Raw genomic sequence first — 25,730 nt, forward strand, 5'->3', positions numbered from 1 at the left:
ATTATGCACATGTAAGATGACGCCACTTGGTACATAATGACGTCATCATGATGAAACTTTACCTCGGGTTTTAGTCTGTGCCTAGTTTGAAGTCAATCTATTTCCATTTCATGTCAAATTTTGACAATAACAAAATATACAAATATTAAAATTTTAAACATTTATAAAAACATTTCAGATTTGGAATACTATTGTCAATATCTTCCCCAGCCAACAAGTTTCATAGCGATCAAACATTCCCTTGAACATGTATTTTTTTTTTTTTTTAAAGTCACATTTGTAATGACGTCATGATGACGTCACACATTTTTTTTCAAAATTGTGTGCATATATCTATGACCTAAAAAACCTAATACAAAAAGAAAGTTGAATGCAACATGTTTTGTTCGTGAGATATGCAGATGAAATGAAAAAAGGAAATCAATGAAAATATTAAATGATGACGGCATCATGACGTAAACTCAATTTTCATCTATAACACATCCCTTACTATATACGCACAAAGTTTCAACCCAATGGGACTTGTAGTTCTGAAGATATGACTTCATCATGAAGTCCATTCTTCGCTGACCCTCTTTGCTGTATGGTCTTGATTTTGTAAAGTTTGATCAAAACCTGAACAATGAAACTGTCGAAAGTGCCATTTAGAAAGGTCGTGTACAAAGTGTATGGCATTTGGATTCAAACAATAAGAACTTGAGAAGAAAAATAATCAGAAGAAAAACATATGGCTGATGGCCGAAAAGCCAAAAATAATAAAAATCTTTTATCCTGGCTTTAGCGTCTTTTCACCTGTGTCTTCCAGATACAACCCAATAGGCATTCAATTGTATTTCATTTCTCTTGCAGTTCATCACGCAGGCTTCTTTTTTTTCCTGAATATTTCCTTCTTCATTTAAGTCTAAAGCCTTGCTTTTCCAATGACAATTTTCTTCATGGCGTCATTGTCTAAGGGCGCGTAAGTCTTCTTGTCCGTATCCATAAAGAACAGAGGGTCTGAGATGACGTTGGGGTCAAATCCCTCTCTGGCTAGGTCAGTCTTCTTGTGCTTGAATGTACCCGTGATCTGCATCTCGCTCATGATTCGCAGAAACTTTGGGCATGCGTACAGCGGCAGTGACCTGACCACGTGATCGTAGAAGGCCTTCGGGTCAAGGGGGCGCTCTTTTATGATGACAATGGCAGCCATACCTGCCCTGCCATCTTGACCTAGAATGAGTTAAGTAAAAGAGATTTCTGAAAGTTATTATTTTTTTAATTTACCTAATTTTGTGATATCCAGTGACCCTTTCGTAATTGCCCATGTCCAGCAGATAGGCCAACAGTTTCCATTCGCGATATAAAGAAATAGTCCAAAAACGTGTTTAAATATACCATAATTATTTCGTTACCAGATTTTCTAGATGTAGCCTCCAGAGGATAGATAAAGCTAACAAATGTTGAAACGTCTGTAAATACGAAATTTGCGACACAAATGATTAACCGTAACGTACAATTAAAAACTACTTAGCAATCATAACTCATAAGCAGTTACCTGGTACCTGGACGCCATACACATTGGATTCCTGTATGCCTGTGTATAGGTTCAAGACATGCGCTACATCTGTAGTTGCAACATTCTCGCCTTTCCATCTGAAAAAAAAGGCAAAATTAAGAAATTTAGGATGTAAAAAATTCAAAGTCGTGAATAAAAAAAAAAGGGTCATTAAAAAATGCAGTCGTAGACACACAGAATCAGCCTACCTAAATGTATCTCCAAGTCTGTCCATAAAGTACAGGTAACCATCTTTGTCGTGGATCATCAGATCTCCGGTGTTGAAGAACCTATCGCCGTTCTTCTTGACATTTCTTACGATTTTCTTCTGCTGGTCGCTTTTCTTCGCCAAGTAACCGTGGAAAATTAACTTATCGGTGAGACGAAACAGCATGAGACCCGTCTCACCTGCGTGAATGAAAGATACATCTCCGATTAAAATAGATATAAAATAGATTGCATTGTTCTTAACCCACTTTGTAAATACTTAAGGGATTATATAATAGACGTTACGTCATGATGACGTCATCATGTGATTTAATATTGATTGTTGAAATGTTCAAGATTATCGCCATATCTCACGAACGCAAAATGCTAAATTTAAAAAAAATCATTTCGTAAGTGATTAGTTAGGTCAAGGATATATGCACCAAAATGTGACAAATATAAGGGTTGGTCGGATCGGTAGTTTTTATTATTATGATTAATATTATTATTATTAAGTATTCATATTCAAAAAATGGGTATTTTGGGAATTGAGTCAAAATAAACCTTTGGAAAAATTGCCCCTCCACAGTTCCGGGCCTGGAATAAATTCATTATCTAAAGGCACATTAATAAAGAAACATAAGTAAACGCTTAACAATCCTAATTTCACATTTCAAATGTGAGGTCTTCAGTACGGCAATGCGACTAATCGACACACAATTGTTTGAAGAGGAGTAGATGAATGTACCAAAAAAGTTTGAATACCTGGAGGTGTGATGATACACAGGCCGTCGGGACCACGAAGCGGTTGAGCCGTCTCTACATTACACTGAACGATGATTACGACGTCATCCAAAGCCTGCAAAATTGGTCATTCAAATAAATAACTACATGTAAGTAAGATTCAGATACAAACAGCATTACAAACCGCACGTTACTGCAGCTCCATCTCACCGTTTTCACAGCTGCAAAGCTAGTTTTCTAACCCACCTTGTGTCAGCATTCAGTCCCTTAAATTTAAGCAGTTAGACAAGACGTAAGTTTTAGTCTGTTAATTTTTGTCCATATTTGACCACAAATGGATTTTCACCTGCTGAATACCGTGGTATCTGCCAACGCTCCCAACTTTGCCGTCCATGTTGAGTGAAGCAAATGGCGCTTCGGTAGCTCCGTAGAATTCTATGATACGCCCGATGTTGAATCGCTTCTGGAACGCTTCCCAAATATCTGGCCGAAGACCGTTTCCGATGGCGTAGTTGATTGTGTGACTGTACTTGCCGTCATCTATACGCTGTTTGTTTACAGTAGTAAACAAAGAATTTATACAGGATACGAATTTGTGGTGGTCACGTGACAACCAACTGTTTTAGCAGGACATGAGCAGAATCATATTTACGTTTACATTTGAAATTTACACGGGGATGAAGTACAGTATGAAGAGCACATTCATTGCTTTATTGAACAAGTTTGACTTGAGAAACTGTGTCGTCAGAATGACACTTCACAGGTTTATTTATTGAGTATATTATCAGGCGTGCGGAGTTTGATGGAAAAGAAACAACACGTATAATGGGGATGTGAGACCAAATGGTTGACTAGTCATTTACCCGTGGCTTAGCCATCAAGTAGCGGCAGGTTTCCCCGATGTACTGGAAGATCGTGGCTCGAAATTTTCGGAGATCATCCCAGAATCTATGAGCGGAGAAGTCACTTAAAACGATAGATCCTCCTTTAAAAGACAGAAAACCAGGAAAGGAAGGGTTAGTAGAAACTGAAATCTATCTGCAATATTAAATATACGCTTGTTAATATGCAATGTGATGCCATCCCCTCTAGGTATCTTACTGAAGCCCATTTCACCCCTTCCCAACCCATTTCACACATGCAATCTAACATTATCCCAAATAATCCAATTCTAGCCCATTCAATAGCAGCTCATACTATGTCCCTTTCCCTCTTCCCCGCTATGCCACCAACCCATCCAACCCCATCCTATCCCATCCCATTGTATACCATCCCATCCCATCCTATCCCATTGGGATTCTATCCCATGGGATTCTATCCCATCCCATCCAATCTCATCCCATTCTATCCCATCCCATCCCATCTCATCTCATCCCATTCTATCCCATCCCATCCCATCCCATCCCATCCCATCCCATTCCATCCCATCCCATCCCATCCCATCCCATCCTATCCCATCCCATCCCATTCTATCCCATCCCATCCCATCCTATCCCATTCTATCCCATCCCATCCCATCTCATCCCATTCTCATCCCATTCTATCCCATCCCATCTCATCCCATTCCATCCAATCTCATCCCATTCTATTCTATCCTATCCCATCTCATCTCATCCCATTCTATCCCATCCTATCCCATAAGATAAGATAAGATAAGATAAGATAAGATAAGATAAGATAAGATAAGATAAGATAAGATAAGATAAGATTGAACTTTATTATCCCTCAGGAGGGAAATTAAAATGGCCTTGACAAAGAGTGGGTTATATAAACATACAATCATTAATTAAAAAGATGTAAAAATGCGATGTAGTTACCACAAACTTATAAATCCAATAATTACGGGTAAAAAACAAACTACTACATATAATACACATATTACATTACATTAATGAGGGATCAGGGTCAGCCACACGGCAGTTCATCGTTCCAGATGCTCATTGTACCATTTGATAGCTGCTGGAACGAATGAACTGCCGTATCGCCGTGTCCTGATCGTTCGTTGTAAAAAGCGATTACTTCTGGAGTTCGTTTGGAAGTCGGCATTCAATGGGTGATGTGAGTCGGAAAGAACCGTCTTAATTTTATTGCACATAAGAGACCTGTATAATGCCTCTGGAGACTCTTGTTGTAACCCAAGAGTCCATCCCATCCCATCTCATCCCGTTCTATTCCATCCCATCTCGTCCCATCCCATTCCATTCCATCCTATCCCTTCCCATCTCATCCCATTCTATTCCATCCCATCTCATCCCATCCCATTCCTTCTCATCCCATTCTATTCCATCCCATCTCGTCCCATCCCATTGCATCCCATCCCATCTCATCCCATTCTATTCCATCCCATCTCATCTCATCTAATCTCATTCCATTCTATCCCATCCCATCCCATCCCATCCCATCCCATCTCATCCCATTCTATCCCATCCCATCCTATCCCATTCTATCCCATCCCATCCCATCCCATCTCATCTCATCTTATTCTATCCCATCCAATCTCATCTCATCCCATTCCATTCCATCCCATCTCATCCCATTCTATTCCATCCCATCTCGTCCCATCCCATCCCATCCCATCTCGTCCCATCCCATCCCATCCCATCCTATCCCATTCTATCCCATCCCATCCCATCTCATCCCATTCTCATCCCATTCTATCCCATCCCATCCCATCCTATCCTATCCTATCCCATCCCATCTCATCCCATTCCATCCAATCTCATCCCATTCTATCCCATCCCATCCCATCTCATTCTATCCCATCCTATCCCATACGATAAGATAAGATAAGATTGAACTTTATTTTCCCTCAGGAGGGAAATTAAAATGGCCTTGACAAAGAGTGGGTTATATAAACATACAATCATTAATTAAAAAGATGTAAAAATGCAATGTAGTTACCACAAACTTATAAATCCAATAATTACGGGTAAAAAACAAACTACTACATATTATACACATATTACATTACATTAATGAGGGATCAGGGTCAGCCACACGGCAGTTCATCGTTCCAGATGCTCATTGTACCATTTGATAGCTGCTGGAACGAATGAACTGCCGTATCGCCGTGTCCTGATCCTTCGTTGTAAAAAGCAATTACTTCTGGAGTTCGTTTGGAAGTCGGCATTCAATGGGTGAGGTGAGTCGGAAAGAACCGTCTTAATTTTATTGCACATAAGAGACCTGTATAATGCCTCTGGAGACTCTTGTTGTAACCCAATAGCTTTACTGGCTTGCTTAACCATTCTGTCTAGCTTAATCCGATCCTGGCACCTCATATTTCCGTAAAAACAAACAAGACAAAATGTGAGAATACTCTGTACAATGGACTTGTAAAACAGTTGTAAAATAGTTTTATCAACGTGAAAAGACTTGAGTTTGCGCAGAAAAAACAAACGTTGTTGCAGCTTGTTATATTTTGATTTGGTACATGCGTCAAATTTCAGTTGGTCATCAATTTCAGTTCCCAAGTATTTGTAAACAGACACTGCTTCCACACATTTGCCTTTAATATTAGCTGGTGTAATTGGAGATTTCTTTTTCCTAAAATTACCATCTCTTTGGTTTTGTTGATATTGATTTCTAGATAGTTATCATCACGCCACTGAGTAAATTGTGCCACCTCACCAGTGAAACAATCTAGAGATTCTTGTTTGTCATTTAGAAAGCCAACAATAGCTGTGTCATCGGCATACTTAATTATTCTATGTGATGTTTCCAGAGTAGTGAGATCATTTGTATACAAAGTGTACAGGACAGGTGACAGAACGCATCCCTGTGGGGCACCTGTGTGAGTGTGCTGGACGGATGAAAGTGTGGAATTCACTTTAACACATTGACTTCTATCGGTTATAAAATCGTTGATCCATAAAATAAGCCTGGGGTTAACATTCAAATTCATTAGTTTTCGAGCTAGAAGATGCGGTTGGATGGTGTTGAAAGCGCTTGAGAAGTCCACAAAAAGAACTTTAACGAAAGCCCCTGCTTTTTCTAAGTGTTCAAAGATACCATTTAGCAATGTAAGTACAGCATCCTCCGCACTCCTGTGAGGACGGTAAGCAAACTGGTACTCATCTAGAGAATTAGTGACAAGTGGCAGTAATCTCTTCAATACAATTTTTTCCAAACACTTCATTGGCACTGAGGTAAGAGCCACTGGACGCAAATAATTCATTTCTTTAACTTTTGATTTTTTTCGGAACTGGCACAATTGTCGATTTTTTCCACAGAGCTGGCACTGACGCATTGTCAATAGATGCTTGGAATAACATTTGAAAGGGGATCGCTAACTCGTCAGCACATACCTTAAGTGCCTTAGAAGTGATGGAATCTGGTCCCATTGCTTTGCGTGAATTAACAGTTCTAAAAAGACCTTTCACTTCCCCAACAGAAATACCGATGTTCTCCACTGGAGAGTTACGTAACTCACACATTACTTCATTCTGTTCCTCATTAAAATCAAACTTGTCGAACCTGCTGTAAAACGAGTTTAACTCATTAGCATAGCTTATTTCATCCTCTACCAAGACACAATTTTTCTTAGGTTTGTAACCTGTTATTGTCTGCAGACCTTGCCAAGCTTTTCTAGTGTCGGTCGTCTGGAAAAAAACCTCAATTTTGTTTTTATAAGCCGTTTTACATTCCTTTATTTTACGTTTCAGTCTTTTTTGAATTTCTTTCCGTTCATTCCTTGTACCAGTATTGAATAGTCTCTTTTTTTCATTTAAAAGCTGTTTGAGTTCTGAAGTAATCCACGGTTTGTTGTTAGAAAACACTTTAATTGTCTTTGTAGGAATTACCATATCTTCACAAAAGCGGATGTAGTCTGAAATCACCTCAGCTGCTTGGTCTAACTCGTCCGCCGGGTCGATGAGAACATCCCAGTTAGTACATGCGAAGCATTTTCTTAACGCCTCTGTAGCTTGACTTGACCAGGATTTCACTTGGATTTTCTTTGCCGGTTGTCTCCGTATAAGGGGTTTATAAACTGGCATTAGATGAATCATGTTGTGATCAGAGTCACCTAAACTTGGCAAAGATCCTGCTCGATATACGTCCGGTATGTTCCCATAACAAAGGTCCAGGCAGGCGTCATGGCGGGTGGGGCAGTTGACATATTGGTGGTATGTGGGCAAACATTCTGATAGATTGCACTGATTGAAGTCACCCAGTATAAACTTAGCTGCATCAGGTGAAGAAGTTTCAGCTTGGGAAACCAGGTCATGAATAATGTCAGCAGCTGTCTTGACATCTGCTGAAGGAGGAATATAAACCACGAATAACACAACCTGGTTTATTTCCCTAGGCAAGTAGTATGGGCGGAGATGAACATCGAGTATATAGTTCAATGTTTGGGGTACACATTTGATGCTTGATTGTGATATGCGATGGGTTGCAATAATTTTCGCTAACAAACACACATACACCCCCACCTTTTCTTTTTCCTGAGTCTTTATTTCTGTCCATTCTCAGAAGGGTATACCCGTCCAAGTTCACCGTTGAGTCAGGATCCTTCTCAGTTAGCCAGGTTTCTGTCAGGCATATAAGGCTGGAATCTCGGTAATCTGAGAGATAGCGCATGTTGGCTCTCAGTTCATCCGTTTTGTTCCGAATACTTCGAACGTTTCCTTGGATTACAGTTGGGAGTGGGGTTCTAAACCTTGATTTTTTTAAGCTGTTTCTGACACCTCCTTTCCTCCCACGTTTCCTCGTTCTGGGTGCGTCCTGGCATATTTCTGCAGGTATTACGTAATCTGGTGCTGTCGAAAACGTACGTCGACTCAATAGAAACTCACGGCTATACGATAGCACTGGTAGAGTCTCACCTTCACTGTCCTGGACGGTGCACAACATTCTCTTGGCACTCCATGATAGCGTTAGTAAAACAACTAAAATCACAAACATCGTTGAGCACAGTACATTGGACATCGTGAGGCATTAATTAAGTGCAAAACGTACACATCCTATCCCATTCTATCCCATCCCATCCCATCCCATCCCATTCCATTCCATCCCATCCCTTCCCATCTCATCCCATTCTATTCCATCCCATCTCATCCCATATCATCCCATCTCATCCCATTCTATTCCATCCCATCTCGTCCCATCCCATCCCATCCCCTTTCCATTCCATCCCTTCCCATCTCATCCCATTCTATTCAATCCCATCTCATCCATCCCATTCCATCTCATCCCATTCTATTCCACTCCATCTCGTCCCATCCCATCCCATCCTATCCCATTCTATCCCATCCCATCCCATCTCATCCCATTCTATTCCATCCCATCTTATCTCATCTCATCCCATTCTATCCCATCCCATCCCATCCCATCCCATCTCATCCCATTCTATCCCATCCCATCCCATCCCATCCCATCTCATCCCATTCTATCCCATCCCATCCCATCCTATCCCATTCTATCCCATCCCATCCCATCTCATCTCATCTTATTCTATCCCATCCAATCTCTTCTCATCCCATTCCATCCCATCTCATCCCATTCTATTCCATCCCATCTCATCTCATCTCATCCCATTCTATCCCATCCCATCCCATCCTATCCCATTCTATCCCATCCCATCCCATCTCATCTCATCTTATTCTATCCCATCCAATCTCATCTCATCCCATTCCATTCCATCCCATCTCATCCCATTCTATCCCATCCCATCCCATCCTATCCCATTCTTTTCCATCCAATCCCATCTCATCCCATTCTATCCCATCCCATCCCATCTCATCTCATCTTATTCTATCCCATCCAATCTCATCTCATCCCATTCCATTCCATCCCATCTCATCCCATTCTATCCCATCCCATCCCATCCTATCCCATTCTTTTCCATCCAATCCCATCTCATCCCATTCTATCCCATCCCATCCCATCCCATCCCATTCCATCCCATCCCATTCCAGTCCATTCCATCCCATCCCATCCCTTCCATCCCATCCCATCCCATCCCATCCCATCCCATCCCATCCCATCCCATTTCATCCCATTCTATCCCATCCCATCCTATTTCATTAATCACATTCCATCCCATCCCAACCCATCGCATCCCATCCGATCTCATCCCTTACCAACTGTTCTTCTTCAAATGAATAATACTTAACAAATCTTGAAAGACAAATCACCTGCTCTCAGAATATTTAAGAAGCCTATGATGAGACCTGCGCTGTGATACATAGGGAGGGTAGTATACAGGACGTCGTCCTTTCCCATAAGCGATATTTGCATGAAACTTGAACGAACCTGTCGGTAATGTGGGAACTTCGCTGGCTTGGGCAAACCTGGACGAATAATAAAAGAAGGCAACAACCAACTATTAGCAAGAAATGAAGCTGCCATGATTTTGAATAAAAGTGAAGACAGTGCATGCACAATATAGCTCTCCAAACAAGGGGTATGGTCATTTGTTTTGTTTATCAAAGTGTAGAGTGGCTGCGTGAAGTAAGTTTATTTCCATCAATCTAAGCAATTTGCTGCTGGTCGGTGTTTTACTCGAAATGACTGTGTATAGGCCTACTCCAAGTTTGAAAAAAATCTTTCATTGATTTTGCTCGCTCGATTCCGGTACTACGAAAGCCCATTAGCGCCACTGCAAGTATATATGTTGCGGATTATTTAATTCGTTATTACGGATTATTAATTCGTTATTACGGATTACTAATTCGTTATAACGGATGATTAATTCGTTATTACGGATTATTTAATTCATTATTACGGATTACTAATTCGTTATAACGGATTATTTAATTCGTTATTACGGATTATTAATTCGTTATTACGGATTACTAATTCGTTATTACGGATTACTAATTCGTTATAACGGATTATTTAATTCGTTATTACGGATTATTGATTCGTTATTACGGATTATTAATTCGTTATAACGGATTATTTAATTCGTTCTAACGGATTATTTAATTCGTTATTACGGATTAGTAATTCGTTATTACGAATTACTCATACGTTCTGAGTCATTACTTGGCAAGTGTGGCACAGGAGTGCGAGCGTTTCATTCGGTGCCGGTGTAAAGCAAACGTTGTATGCAAAGATATACATAATCCCCTGATCACGTGCTCTCCACGTGTGAGAACATCAGACTTAATTCGTAATAACGAATTAAATAATCCGTAGTAACGAATTAATAATCCGTAATAACGAATTAAATAATCCGTAATAACGAATTAATAATCCGTAATAACGAATTAATAATCTGTAACATATATACTTGCAGTGGCGCTAATGGGCTTTCGTACGTTTCTTAAGTTCTGCTAAGTAACTATTGGCGACAGTGCTATACTTGACGAAACTGTCACGGACACACAGTTTAGTTGGGGAGTCAGGTTGGCGTAGCAGTACTTTCCCTGCCTTCCACCGCTGTGACCCAGGTTCGAATCCCGCCTGAGCCAATATGTGGATTGGGGCCAATATTGTGGCCGGAGTTGAAATGTGTTCAACTTGTGCGAATTCGCATCGCGAAAACACGCCCTGACGACACAAATTCGCGTTCGCTTCTGCGCCGAGTATGAACCGGGCTTAAAACTTGAGATCTTCCGATGCTTCTTTGCTGATTGTCCCTCACACTCACAAATCTTGGGGTGATCGATCATTTTCTTACGCAGGTCCTCATCTTTGGAACAAACTACCCCTCGGCATTCGCAATATCTCATCGCTTTCTGAATTTAAAGTTGCCCTGAAGACCTATTTGTTTCAGACCACTCAGAATATTCTTGTTTAGTTAAATTTAATTGTTTTGTTATTTCTGATTTGATATAATTTTTGTTTGCGCCATGAGCGTCATTTATGGCGGATAATGGCGCGGTATAAATTTCCGTTATTATTTTATTATTATTATTATTAAAACTGTAATTCTCATTGTCTCCTCTCTACAGGTTTCGTCAGGCTTTCGGGCTACAGTGCTAAGGTCACTTTTGAGGAATCCTTCGTTTCATTAGCAAAAAGAAATAAAAATACATACAAGTTACTCTTGGATATAAGACAATAATTGTCAAGCTTAATGTACTACCTACCCGTTGTCCCTGAGGTGAAGATGTACAATGCATCATCCCCGTTAGGTTGTTGGTCTCGCACACTTCTTGGTATGGGATCAGTCCGTTCGTCCAATGCCATCACATCAACGGGAATCATTCCAAACGGAAGATTGTGGGTGATATTTCTCCCTATGACCCAGACCTTAATACCTAGAGTCTGTAGCTCCGGCATCAGGTCCTCAAGGGCTTCCAGAAGACTTTCATCTGCAATAAAAGCATTTTTTTTTCGTTGATGATTTAGAATAACGTTTGAGATATATTGTAAGGTCGGATTGATTGATGACGAAAGAGGGACTTGAACTAACCTACCTTTTCCACATGCGATCAACTTGACATTGCAGGCTTTGATGCAATGCAAAAGCGAATTGCCTTTCAGGTTGTAGTTCAATGGCGCAATTCTCAGACCCAGCTTGTTGAAAGCCAGCCAGGACAGGACGAAACTGGGCTCGTTTAGCATGAATATTGCCACCGTGTCCATGGGGGCTGCCACAGCGCTTCGCTGGATGAGGTGAGCGAGCTGGTTGGCCTGTCGGTCAAGATCACCGTAGGTGTGCACTTCATCTTTGTACAGGACAAACTCTTTCCCCGGAGTCTCCCTCGCATGTGCCTCAAAGAAATCAATTATTTTGAAGTTCTTCTTCTCCAATGCCTCTAATTGTTTGAACAGACGAAATAGTTGTCGACGTGCCACCAGGTCTGCAAAGACTGTCGGGCCGTACTTAAGGCGCAGGAACCCGGCAGCTGCGACGGGAAGACCCGCTAGAGTTACAGCAGCTGCTCCGAGTGCTCGGCGATTGATGGGAAAGCCTGACATGGTTGAATGTGTTAGTGCAATGCTATGCTACATGCAAATCGTTAAATGGCGGCGAACCTTGCTTCCTTTATCCATGTTATCATGAATAAACTGATCTCAATAGAGGTCGATCACTGCACTTGACATTGTACATGTATACGTTTTTTTATACAGCTAAAACTGTCTGATAAGGGCTGTAGATTTCCACATAAACTTCTTCCCAGTCCCTCGATTGTTTTGTCTTCCTCATAACCGAAAGAGCGGATCTGCGGATGTATGGGTTCGCTCGTACCAACCACCCTAACAGGGCGCTGGGAACTTGGGAAGGGCTGATGAGCTTCACAGAATCTTGTGAAGGATGTGACCTATGACCATAGAGCGTAATTTAATTTACTACACCTCATAATTATTCATGATCTAATTGGAGCGCGTCATTGGCCAATTCCGCCGCGCGTCACAATAGTACGGGGTACCCAAAATTCAGGCGAATTGAATCAAGGTTATAGGATTGAAAAGCGCCGCGTAGCGGTGCTCTACAACCCTGTAGCCTTTTACCTAGGCGCGCGCGTATACTCTCGCCTACGGAAGCGTATATGGCCATCCGCGTTACTGCGTTACTGAGATAAAATATCTTGGAAACATAAAGTTCAGCTGGGGCCGTATTCACAAAACGACTTAAGTCATAAAAAAGCAAGCACCCCACTTAAATATGCGACTTAGACTAGTTTTACAATTTAAGCAGTATTCACAAAGCATTTTCACTAAGCGCCCCACTTATTTTCATGACTTAAATCTAAGTGTGGTCGGACCTGTCTTAAGTCAAGTTAAGTGGGGCACTAGGGTGTCATGGCGGCTTTATTCCTTTCCGTTGGTTGGTATTTTTAGGCACAAAATTGGACTTTCTAGGGGTAGAGGGAAATATCGTCAATAACGAATGATTGTAAAAGGATAGCCAAGTTGAAATTAATGTGTGACAACCCTAAGATTGTAGTTCGTCGACATTCTGACAGTCATTTTCGAACGATTTGTTGATTTTTATGCGGGCGGCACGGGTACGATTGACGAAACCAATGTAATGGCATGCACAGTCCTACCACGTGACTGCCGAAAGGCTATTAATAAGGGAATAAATGTGTGCTCCGTCGGTTTTTATCACTCTGTTTAATACCACTTAGAGTCTGGGTGCTGATAATTACCCGAGCCGGAGGCGAGGGTAATTATCAGCACCCAGACTCTAAGTGGTATTAAACAGAGTGATAAATACCGACGGAGTACATATTTATTCCCATTCATAAATACCTTTTCGGTAAAAAAAAATCATATAATTCGTTCAAAACATCCCGATTTTGTTCAACAAATTCACTTTATGCTTTTTGAATCATCCCTCCTGCAAAATAATGGAGTGTTCAGCTGGCGAGTAAGATGAAAACAACCCTTTTATGGAGATTGACGCGCGCGTATCATGTTCTATGCGATGTCGCGCAGAATGCACCTGGCGCGTTGCGTTTTGAATTTAGAACTATAAAATTCTAACTCCCTGGTAATGTTGCGCATGCCGACGTGAGGATTGTGAACGTTCAACCAATTAAACGATAAGAGGCACTGGATTTTTAGGAGTCCACATTTTATTGTGACACTGGAAAAGTGTTTAAGACCAGCTAGCCATGTCTTTATCATCCGTTTAATACCGGCCACGTGACGGGCTCTCGACCAATAGGAATGGCTAAACTGTCTGAGGTATTTATGAATTAAAATTAACTGTCTTACCTTCCAGCGCGTATGACATAAATCATCATGACAATTTGTTTCATACTCGATAGCAAATAAAATGAACAATTCACTTGTAGTTTAGTTGTTCAAACGACCGTAAAAACTATGGTAAATAACTACATGCACTGAGAGCATACGATGTGCATGACGAACTAGGTGGACGCGCGCGTGACGCAGATAAGTTTTTGTGTATTAAATTGAGCTTGGAAACTGCGTCGCAGAATACGCGCACGCATGATTATGTTAAGGAAGCACGCACATTATTGATTGAACTGCTGCTGCGTAGGAACCACTGATCTCTATATAAAGACTGGATAGCTAATACAGAGCCGCACAATGTACGAATTTGACGCCATATTGGTGAGACCGGCTGGTGATCTACAAAGGACAAGTTGCCGTTTTTATAGACAGCATGATTTATTTTGTAACGTCGCGGTTCACTTGACTTATATTTTGACCACCACCACTGACCAAGGTTAACTACAGTTTTTCTAATGTCGTGGTTACTAAAATGCCGCAAATATCACTTTTTCGGCGTTTTGAAATAATAATCACTACGGAAATGTTACCCTTTTAGAACATCATAATATGTGTACGTGACCAAAATGCGCGTCAACTGTTGATACAACGCGCGCGTATTTACGCGTAGAACGTTTGTATATACGCGGCCATCTTCGTGAGACCGGGGGCGAATTGGTCAATATGCAAAGTCTACTGTGTGAATGTTGTATGCATATCCGCTATCCAGTCTTTATATAGAGATCAGTGGTAGGAACGTTTATGACGTACATGTTTTGTGCATTGAGCAAGAGTGACTGTTTTGAACACTTAAGTTAAGTTGAGCACTAATATAATTGGGGTGCTTAGATCTTTCGTGAATACCTTATTAAGCGTTCCACTTAAGTTAGTAGGGTGCTAAGATTTAAGTCTGGCTTAAGTTATCTCTTAAGTTTGAGGTTTGTGAATACGGCCCCAGGCATAAAATATCTTTCCTACTCGGAATGCAGCGATAGCCCATCATGAAAACGCTGAATTCCATGAAAGCCTATCATGGAAACGTGAAAATCCGTGGTAGGTTATCGTGGAAGCGTGGCATTCCGTGATAGGATATCATGAATAAGTGGAATTCCGTGAGATGTTATCGTGGAAACGCGGAATACTGCGATAGCCTATCACCAAAAACGTAGAATACCGCGATAGGGAATCTCAGCAACATGAAATTCCGTGATGTTTTATCCTCACAAAGCGAAATGCTATGATATCGTTAGCCTATCACAAAGTTCCACGTTTCCACGATAGCTCATCACGGAAATACACGCTCTCACGATAGCCTATCACCGAATTCTATGTTTCTGTGATAGGCTATAACGATATTCCATGTTTCCGCGATAAGCTATCACAGTATTCCACGTTTCCACGATAGCCTATCACGGAATTCCACATTTCTGTCATAGGCTATCACAGTATTCCACGTTTCCACGATAGCCTATCACGGAATTCCACATTTCTGTGATAGGCTATCGCAGCATTCCACGTTTCCACGATAGCCTTTCACGGAATTCCATGTTTCCAAGATATTTTATCTCAGTAAATCAGTAACGCGGATGGTCATATACGCTTCCGTACATACTTTGACGAAGAACTTGGATTGTGCTGAATAAGGCAGTGAGGCTACTAAAAAGGCAGTGAGGCTACTATTATTATGAGGTGTAGTAAAACAAATACGGCATGGCTTATTTCTGGAAAATAGTTGGAATTACTGGTCCCTCGGTGTAGGTCGGCTTGACTGACCTACACCGAGGGACCAGTAATTCCCACTACTTCCCCTCAAACCATGCTGTATTTGTATAACAGCTCTATGTTTATGACCTTTATATAAAGCATCCGGTTGCAGCTTTTCGAGACCGCAGTTAGACAATGCTCGCAAATGCTATCCGAAAACTAGAGAAATGCACGCATTCCATACCGGATGTGATTTCTTTTTCATTGTAAGAATACATTTGGGAGACATCCCCATAGACTTGTGCACACAATTTTTCAAACTTAAATGTGTCCTAACCTAATATTCCCTTGTCCTTTTCCCACCAATTTACGTGTGTTTACTAATTAAACCACGAGCAACAAATATAACATAACTGCGATGGTAAAATTGTGCCTCTAAAGGGCGGCTGTGACATTAGGGAGACATGAAAATGTCTCCCTCATGACCGATGTCTCCTGCCGTTCGAAGAAATTCAGATACAGTGTCTCCTTAATGGTACATTTAGTCGAATAAAAAGTATTCATAAGGCCAAACAAAAAAATAAGTCGGTCTCTGGTCAGCGCGCGCGTCGATTTTAATCATGCGCGTCAATCTTTTTTTTTCAAAATGTTCCGCGGTAGCTCCAACAGCGCCCTCTATTGCCGCACCTTCTCAATTTTTTTTTACCAAAGAGCACCAAGGAATGGGAAATTGCACCAAGGCAAATGATCGAGAGCACAAAGGCAAATTATGGAGGACACCAATGTACATGAGGACACCAAAAAAGCAAAATAGTACCCCACCTTGTCTGTGCAATCCAAGCTTGAAGAAAAAAAACAAAGCAAAAAAAAAAAAAAACAAAGCCGCATCGCCGCGTCAATTCCGGAACTTTGGTCTGACCAGAGACCGAATATTTTTTTTGGGGGGGGGGGCCTAAAGCGCAAATTTTATGTAACATATATTCAAATGCATTGTACAACAATCAAACAATAAAATGGGTATTGCGGACTATGTGGACAAAATGTGAGCGTCGCATATTGCAATCATTGACCCTTCGTGAATCATTCGAAACGGAGCCTGAGCAAGTGACGGGAATCGTTACAACACAGATAAGTTTTCAACGAAAACAAAAGCATCGGAATAGGAATAAAAGAGTAATGAATCCTTGCAGGGTCGTGGTCGTGATGAATTGCAGGTCACAGGTCACGCACAATCTATCCAATCAGAGCGTGAATTCATCAGCCCTCCCAGGGTCCTGTTTGCAGGGCGGGGGGTACGAGCGAAATGTATGGGAACCAAATAATTATATTTTTAAAAATATCGATAAAGGGCATCATTTGTCTATAACATTGAAATCGCATTGAAATTAAATACCACATTAAAAGAAATACGAAAATGACTTGAATTATAATGAAGGTTTCTGTCTGAAGGGAAAAGGCGTTTTCATATGTGTTTTTTTTTAATGTTTAAATCTCGATCTATAAATGTTGTAAATAGTTTTCCAGGGGGAAAAAAACGTAAAACTTTAAAATCGTAACATCAACCAATTAGGAAAATCAAGTCTTTTATTCGACTCTACACAGTTCAGTTGACTGAACTTGATAGCGCAGTCATCGATAAACATCTCCTACTTTCAGTTCCAAATAGACCTGAGTTCTTAAATGTTAGTATGTATATACATTAACAAAGTTTAACACTTCCACTTGATCAACCAAAAATAAATAATATCCAGAACGTTTTGGATTATAATCATGATAACATGTACTTTTACTAAAGTTGTATGGATAATTAGAACTCAAGGACACCCTCGATTGCTTCTTATTACTCAGAGTTTAAGTGACTGACGCTGTATTCCACATATTACGCATATGTTCGTACAAAACATAAAACAAGTATTATAAAACAAGAACTACTAGGATAAAACTAGTAGGCCCTACTGAATTTATTCAATTAACTCAATTCGTAGTTTTTTACAGGAGAGCTCATCAGTCATATTTTTTTCATCAAGCTAAGTCAGGCATTCTTTGAAGCACATTTTCTGCATTTTTTGTTTGTTTAATATTTATGTCTAAAGCCTTGCTTTTCCAATGACAATTTTCCTCATGGCGTCATTGTCTAAGGGCGCGTAAGTCTTCTTGTCCGTATCCATAAAGAACAGAGGGTCTGAGATGACGTTGGGGTCAAATCCCTCTCTGGCTAGGTCAGTCTTCTTGTGCTTGAATGTCCCCGTGATCTGCATCTCGCTCATGATTCGCAGAAACTTTGGGCATGCGTATAGCGGCAGTGACCTGACCACGTGATCGTACAGACTCTTCGGGTTGAGTTGATATTCGTGTGTAAGGTTGATCGCAGCCATCCCAGCTTTTCCGTCATGTCCTTATAAAACACCATGCAAAATAGTCAGTTAACATACAAGTTTGGATAACAACTTTGGTTTTCATGAAGGAATACTGTTTAATACATTGATCATTATTTCCTTGAAGGATTTTGTTTGCTGTCTGCCTGCTTATCATTCTTGATTTTTAATAGTTGGAAAAAAACCCTGTGGCTTTCCAAACATACACATAATTAGTTAGTTCTAATAATGCAAGCACAAGGAACCTTAAGAGATTTTTTTTTCGCTAAGGTTGCTCTCAAGCCTAGCCCTCAATTTGATTACCTGCCCATTACACTTACCTGATTATATGATACCTGTTTTGACATTCACTGTTTAATACCTTGTCATTATGTTTCATATTGTTTCTTTATTGTTTCTCCCATTATACTAAGTTTATGCATTCATATTTCTCTATTTTCAGTATATTGTTTATCTGAATATGTTACATTTAGTTATGTCTATGTTTATCCCATTGTGTTGGATGTAGCTTGGGTCCCTCCTAAATCCTTTTAAGTACCCAATCTACAATCAACATAATTTAGGGGCCCATACTCGACAAGCTGTGCTTCTTATGTACCCCCTTCATTTCCAAACTTTATTGTCTTTCTAATTATTTTTTTCTTTTTCTTTTCCACTGCATCCTGTATAATGTTAACCATACTCTCTGTATATTTTGTTCATTTTCTTGTTTGGAATTGGAAATAAAGTTAGTAAAAAAAAAGCCTGAAGATATATGGGGACTACCTCCTTTTTTGAAGTGGGGGAAAACACCATATATTTGAGAATTCCAACGGTCTAAAAAAAAACATGAAATTTGAAAGGAACACAAAAATCCAGATCTATAATTATGAAGGACACTAAGGGTATATTATAATGGACATGCAAACCTTGCACCAAAACTTTAGCAATAGGGCCTACCGGGTACTTGCACACCGTAGACATTTGTCTCTCGCACGCCGGGGAAGGAATTGACAACTTGAGCCACTTCGGTGGTTGCTACGTTCTCGCCTTTAAATCTGGATTTGGGGGAAATTGCTCACTCGTTTTTAACATGTCTCAACACAAAAAAAGAAAGCAGAATAGTACAAAATGTCATGGATCAAAATGATTTCAGTCATCAGCACATAGATCGAACTGTAAATTATTTATAGTTTAATAAAATATCAGTTCCCGAAGATCACGTCCTCGAAAACATTTATAATCAAAAACTGAAGTAAAATAACTACAGTTTCCGAATTGTTTTCTTCATAGTTGTGGGCATACAGTCAAGTCCATCACAATAGGGATGAACAATGAAAAAAAAAATCTTTTGTCGCAGATCATTAGTAACTTGTCACATGTCGAGTAGAGTGAAGATGACATAATTGACTTGTGAGGACCTTGGGGACTTGACTACAATGATCACCCTGCATGGATATGATTCCAGGATTGGATTTGGAAGAGGAATCTTGAGATGAGTCCCAAAGACCAACCTGAACGTGTCTCCCAGCCTATCTTTGAAAAAGAGACGGTTGTCCCTGTCAAGGAGCATCAGGTCTCCCGTGTTGAAGAACACGTCGCCGTGTTTCTTGACGTTACGCGCCAGTTTCTTCTCGTTGATGCTCTCGTCAACTTGGTAACCGTCGAATTTCATCCTCTCGTTTAGTCGAAAGAGCATCAAACCAGTCTGGCCTGCGTCCACCAAAAATAAAGCAAGCGAACAAACCTATTATTCCTACATTGAGATAAGAAAATGTCAAATCTTGAGTCTACTAGATCGTCGTGCACTTCTGTCAGGCATCGTCAATACACTAATGGTAACATCAAGAAATGCGAGTCACTATAACCTGAGTCTTTGCTCGACGCAAAAGACTTGGATTCCATTCTTTTAAAACTTCGTAAAATATGCATCAAAAAGCCTTTGAAAAACATGAATCTGACCGCATATATTTAGTTCGGTATCATCGTCCAAGTAAGGCTTTAACCAACTATCAAAAATATAATTATGTATTATGTTGAGGAATGAGTTGATGATACCTTTTGGTGTGAGAAGGCAAAGTCCGTCTGGACCTCGTAGCGGTTGAGTTGTCTCTGGATTGCACTGCACCAACACAAGCACGTCCGTTAGAGCCTAGAAAAATAAGTAATGACTAATATGTAGTTTATTCAGTGGATAAGGATTTATGTGGTTGCATACCGTGTATCTGTTTTCTGGATGTGCCGAGCTCCAACGAGAAGCGGTGGACTCATCGTTTCAAACAAGAGTATGTACTGTAAGTCCTCGGAGAATTGAGTTTGCTTATTACTGATTAATTGAAAGGCAATGCAGCTCATAACAATCCAGTTCAATTTAAAAATCCAATAAAAAGTCCGAGATTACCAGTCAATTACAAGTCAAATCCCAACAAACAGGGATGTTGTGTCCTAATTGGGCTGGCTACTTCACCTCAATTTGCATATCTCCACCCAGGAGTTTAATGGGTAGCAAGATCAGCTGGGAGGCAACCTTGTAGCAACATCAGATGGGAGGTAACCTTGTACCTGTGATAGACTGGCATCTTATTAAGGGGGAAATATTCTCAGGTGGTAAGCGCCGTCCTAATAAGTTTTGGATCGAGAGAGACTTATTTAAGTTTTTATCATTAATTAATTCGCCCAAGTAGTTTAAATTGCTTGCCGTTTGACTTGAAGCAGGCTGACTTGTGATTGTGATTAGAGATTGCTTTGTGATGACGTGTGATTGACTCGTGGAATTGATTACAACTAGCTCTTTAAACAGTTCTCGCAAGACCTGACAGTACAATCTTACCCCCACAAGTGGCGGGTATCTACCAACGCTCCCCACTGTCCCGTCCAAGTTGACGAAAGCGAATGTCCCTTCGGTTGATCCGTAGAATTCACAGATGTTCTCGATGTTGAATCGCCGCTGAAAGTCTACCCAAATGTCGGGTGCCATACCGTTGCCCAGGACGTAACGAATCTTATGGGCGTACTTGCCATCATCATGATGCTGTGATATTAAGTTCCAAAAATTGAAATAGCTCAGAAATACAAAAACACCAAATATTCAAATTCACAAAATATGGCGAACAAATGTTGAGATTTCTCTGTGGCTGCACATTATTGTTCATTGGGTAACACGTTTCTTTCAACAGAACGATGTTTCAAAAACACATCGTTCAGCGAAAGTTTTGGAATGTAGATAGTGGATCAGCGCAGTTACAATTCAGCTGATATCTTGATACCAAAGTCGCGCCGAATGAAATTATCTGGAAGATTTGAATACCGAACATCGGGTCGAGTTCTGAAACAGTTAGAAGCGCGGCTATACAAATGGACCGTTGGAATCGTTCGGAATAATTCACAGTCCTGTCAAAGGCCAGTTAATACGTAAACGTCGCCTGTGTCAAACATAAACAATCAATCTGTGTCGACCTGAATAGCTCCTACTGTATTGTTTTGTTATTACGGCAGTAATAATAACCTAGTTACCGGTGGTTGGGCCAGAAGGTAGCGGCACAGTTCTCCGATGTACAGGATGATGGTAGCTCGATACTTGCGAACGTCGTCCCAGAATCTCCGGGCGGAGAAGTTGCTGAGAACGATGCGACCCCCTGGAAAGTGCGATCGAAGATTAACACCGAGGAACATATAATATTATTATCATGTAAGTTGCTTTTTGTTTGAGTCAGTGATGAAAAAAATGATGCTCTGCATTTTGGTAAGCGGGATAGTTTTTTGGTGTTGGGGTGGTGGTGAAAGATATTGATAGTGAGCGTGACGGTGGTGAATATGAAGTTGATGCACCTTCCACTTCTTGGTCCGAGCTCAAGTCCCCTCATGGCTAAATGCATAGGGTGTTCAGCTCCTATCCAGTTCGTTAGTAAAAACGTCATACATGCGCGCGCACCACTGATTACTAGCGCCCATTGGACTCATGCGTATCCCTGTTTAACAAAAGCACACACCTCAAACATGGCTGCAGTGCACATGGTCTATAGCGGGGTGGGGGGATTTCCTCCCATCTCTAACCAAAAAAAAAAATAATAAGATCTTTTACATCGAACTGGGTCTTTCTAGGTTTTTTTGTCATTAATTGACCAAGGAAATGTGGACTGATTTGTGTTTTCCAGTGAGATGTAAATAATTCATATCGGTCAGGCGGATGGGAATGGTTTGCCAACCGACCCTCCCCCCTCCCCCGCCCCTCCCCAATTTGCTCTTTCAGAGACTTGAGACTACCATAATGATGACGATGATGACAATAACTCTGAAATGACGATTCTGGTTTCAGCTTTATTAAAGAAGAGAAAACGTGTACAGTTTTATAAGGACTACATGAAAGTGACAAAATGACTTACCCACTCTCACCATACCAGCAAATGCAACAATGAAAGCTGAACTGTGGTACAGTGGTAAAGTGCAGTATATGACGTCATCGGCCCCGAATGCCAACGCGGGTACATTCGAGTAAGAGCTGACTACCATTCGGTAATGAGTGATCCTGGCAGGTTTTGGGACACCTAGGAGTGAAACAGTCACACCGAATATGAAGACTGTCATGCAAAGATTTGGTGATTCACTTGTTATCTAACACTTGAGCTTTTATCAACTCAGTACGGTGCTCTTGATCGGACACACTATACTTCACATCCACGTTACTCCATGGTGAGGTGATAATTAAATTCCAGCTTGGTGTGACAAATACTAATTTTAAATATTCAGGACCCTTGTTCTGCATACGGTGGATTTGGTAGGATTTATTCATATAAGGAGTGATAGGGAACAAGAGCAAAGAGCAATAATAAATACAATGGGATCCAACAACAAGTCGTGGGAAATATATTTAGTACCCCGCATCAAAAATGCATAAGCAGGCCATGGACCCATCGTGTCAAGTTATATGTGTGTCTGCTGGTGCGTGTTCACGGTGTAAATCGAGGACACACATTTTGAAACATCATCGAGTAATTGAGGACAGAAGTCAAATTGAGGATGAACTCGGTTACAAAACGTTTTACAAAGCCAATGGGAGCTGTTGCAAACAAGATGGTACAAAATAAACAAAATATCGATAATGAGGAACAATATAAAATCCTCGATTGACACCATAAACTAACCTGTGTGTGTAAACCTGGGAGTGGGGATACGGGACAGGACGTACATAGTCGCGCACATTTAATGCACCTACCTGTGGTCCCTGAGGTAAAGATGTACAGTGCCGTGTCACGACTGGCCAAATGTCGGCGTAATGACTGCGGTACGGGATCAGTACACTCATGTCCAATGTCCACGAAGTTCAGACCATGTGACAGGGTCGGATTCCGGACCTCTGGTCTTCCCAGAACCCAGACTACGATACCGAGAGCGTCTAGCTCCGGTTTGATAGCCCCAAGAGCCCCCAACAAGTCAGGGTCTGAAACAAAAAGAACGTCGCTCAAAGGTAATAGAGATTTTTTTTTGTACAAGGAATTCTTTTTGGAAATGAAGACCTTGGCTTAATGCTAAAGAAAATGAACTCGTTACCACGGAAGAAACTGATACTCTATTAAATGTCAGCAATAAACGACAAAAATGACAATTATTTTCCATTTATGTGAATTATAATATTACTTCAAAATTGCACGAGAGATATTAACTAATTCTTCGAATGTTGCCCCACGATTTCCTTCTTTTGCAACAGTTATTCCTATCACCAAATCAACAATACCTAAACACATTACGTTGTGTAGGTTGAAAGGAAATGAACTTAGGTAAGGTATAGGCCTAGATTAAGATATGCCATGACAGGATATGCTTCACATAAATGTAGCCTCGCAGATGCTTTTCATATATTTCAGAATTTACGAGTAAGGTGACATTGCTTTTCGCTTTAAACTAATGAAACTGAAAAGTTGCCATATTGAAATCCTTTTATAAATGAGACCATACGAAAGCCTAGTAAATCTCGTCCCAGTCTAAGTCATAAGTGACAGTCAGTCAGTGAAGTAGGTACAAAGAGGTAGGCTGGCCCTTTCACCAGCGAAAACACAAGTACATGTATACCTTTGCCACAGGCGATCGCTTTGACATTGCAGGCTTTGATGCAATGAAGCAGAACATTGCCTCTCAAATTGTAGTTCAAAAACGCGATCCGCAGCCCAAGTTTGGAAAAAGCCAGCCAGGACACGACGAACATGGGCTCGTTGAGCATGAATATTGCCACCGTTTCCATGGGGGCTGCCACTGCGCTTCGCTGGACAAAGTTCGCGAGTTGATTGGCCTGTCGGTCAAGATCACCGTAGGTGTGCTCCTCACCCTTGTACAACACCAAAACCTTGTCTGGTGTGTTCCTTGCGTGCTCTTCGAAAAAGTCACTGAGCTGAACGTTCCTCTCTTCCAAGTCCTTAAAAGCCCTAAATAGAGCCAAGGCCCGTCGCATGTTCAACAGATCTTGGAAGACCGTTGGGCCGTACTTAAAGCGCAGAAACCCAGCAGCTGCAACTGGAATTCCCGCTAGAGTCGCAGCCGCTATTCTAACAACTTTTCGGCTCATAAAACTCGTCATGTTTTAGTATTGGATAAAGATAACTACTGAAAGATACAGGAACGAAAATCGGAAATGTTACGGCAACATCCTGCGTGGTCCTGTAGTGCGGTTCCTGTGTCAAGGAGTACTGCGGCTGCCTGCCCTCGTACGCAGTTTTATCGTGCAATCAGTGACTGATAAATATTATTCCAATACTGTTTGAAGTGCAAGTACACTGCCGTAGCTGTGTCATGGTGCTTTTAATGATTAACATCGAGTTTGATATCCACTATAGGAAGGCACACACTTCATGGCACGGTTAAAGATAAATAAAAGTGCAGAGCTCAACATGCACTTGATCTTTTGTACAATTTCAGAAGGTCGTTTCTATTGTGTACAGTATTCCCCCCCCCCAAACTCGACCAAATGTATTTACCGTGATCAGCAATGCATGTCCACAATTTCAATCACTAACCTAACTTTACTGCTTGCTCTGCAGTGGGTTTTTTTTTTATTAGTGGCACATGGGGCAGGGGGGGGGGGGGGGGGTGGCCCTCGGGGGTTGAGTTTTTGCTTGACCCAGAGAGGACTGCAGCCGATAGTTGTCCTCTTTGCATGTACCTGACTGACTGATTCTCTCTGACCGACTGTCACTTGGCTTATACTGGCCTGGACCATCTTTATGAGGCTTGCCTATTCATGTATGTGATGTAGCACCAACCACATGTGCATTAATCCGGCACCGCTCCTTTCAAACTTTCATGATACCGTTGACTGTAATTTTTGTTCCTTTTTTTTTACTCTATTCTAAAAAAATGTGGGGTAGCAAATTTAGAGTCTTTTCAGTGGTATAATTTTATGAGGCAATGCGATTTTGGCTTTCTTCTGATCGATTGTATTGCAAATGTGTAGAGTGTCTATTCTCTTTGGCTGAATTTTATAAAAACTCAAACTTATTGAAAACTGATGTATAAATAGCCAAGATTCTTGGGGACAGTCCATAGTCCATCCGTCG

At 40.9% G+C, this 25,730-nt stretch overlaps 2 protein-coding genes across 2 annotated transcripts; both read right to left on the minus strand.

Annotated features, from left to right (window-relative positions):
• Positions 1-290: 290 nt before the first annotated feature.
• LOC119740818 (very long-chain acyl-CoA synthetase-like) lies at positions 291-12,361 on the minus strand. The gene is made up of 8 exons (XM_038216255.1): positions 11,527-12,361; positions 9,625-9,780; positions 3,349-3,470; positions 2,832-3,032; positions 2,507-2,600; positions 1,744-1,942; positions 1,535-1,632; positions 291-1,209 (listed from the first exon to the last, which is right to left on the minus strand). Exons 1-8 carry the CDS (start codon positions 12,359-12,361, stop codon positions 902-904), a joined length of 2,013 nt encoding a protein of 670 aa, XP_038072183.1. The 3' UTR covers positions 291-901.
• A 5,468-nt stretch (positions 12,362-17,829) lies between these two features.
• LOC119741176 (very long-chain acyl-CoA synthetase-like) lies at positions 17,830-25,232 on the minus strand. The gene is made up of 9 exons (XM_038216883.1): positions 24,253-25,232; positions 23,399-23,623; positions 22,569-22,730; positions 21,700-21,821; positions 21,017-21,217; positions 20,245-20,338; positions 19,701-19,899; positions 19,147-19,244; positions 17,830-18,227 (listed from the first exon to the last, which is right to left on the minus strand). Exons 1-9 carry the CDS (start codon positions 24,752-24,754, stop codon positions 17,920-17,922), a joined length of 1,911 nt encoding a protein of 636 aa, XP_038072811.1. The 5' UTR covers positions 24,755-25,232; the 3' UTR covers positions 17,830-17,919.
• Between the last annotated feature and the right edge of the window lie 498 nt (positions 25,233-25,730).

Source organism: Patiria miniata, unplaced genomic scaffold (genome assembly GCF_015706575.1).
Source record: "Patiria miniata isolate m_02_andy unplaced genomic scaffold, ASM1570657v1 HiC_scaffold_5, whole genome shotgun sequence".
In the NCBI taxonomy this organism is placed as follows: Eukaryota; Metazoa; Echinodermata; class Asteroidea; order Valvatida; family Asterinidae; genus Patiria; species Patiria miniata.

Excerpts from the sequence above, each read along its gene's own strand:
- LOC119740818 (XM_038216255.1), bottom strand. The coding sequence starts at position 12,361 with ATGTCAGGCTTTCCCATCAATCGCCGAGCACTCGGAGCAGCTGCTGTA. Across the intron at positions 3,033-3,348 it reads ACTTGATGGCTAAGCCACGG|CGTATAGATGACGGCAAGTA; the intron begins GTAAATGACTAG and ends GTAAACAAACAG. Across the intron at positions 1,943-2,506 it reads GTGTATCATCACACCTCCAG|GTGAGACGGGTCTCATGCTG; the intron begins GTATTCAAACTT and ends TCATTCACGCAG.
- LOC119741176 (XM_038216883.1), bottom strand. The coding sequence starts at position 24,754 with ATGACGAGTTTTATGAGCCGAAAAGTTGTTAGAATAGCGGCTGCGACT. Across the intron at positions 21,218-21,699 it reads ACCTTCTGGCCCAACCACCG|CATCATGATGATGGCAAGTA; the intron begins GTAACTAGGTTA and ends TTAATATCACAG. Across the intron at positions 19,245-19,700 it reads AGGCTGGGAGACACGTTCAG|ATTTAAAGGCGAGAACGTAG; the intron begins GTTGGTCTTTGG and ends CCCCAAATCCAG.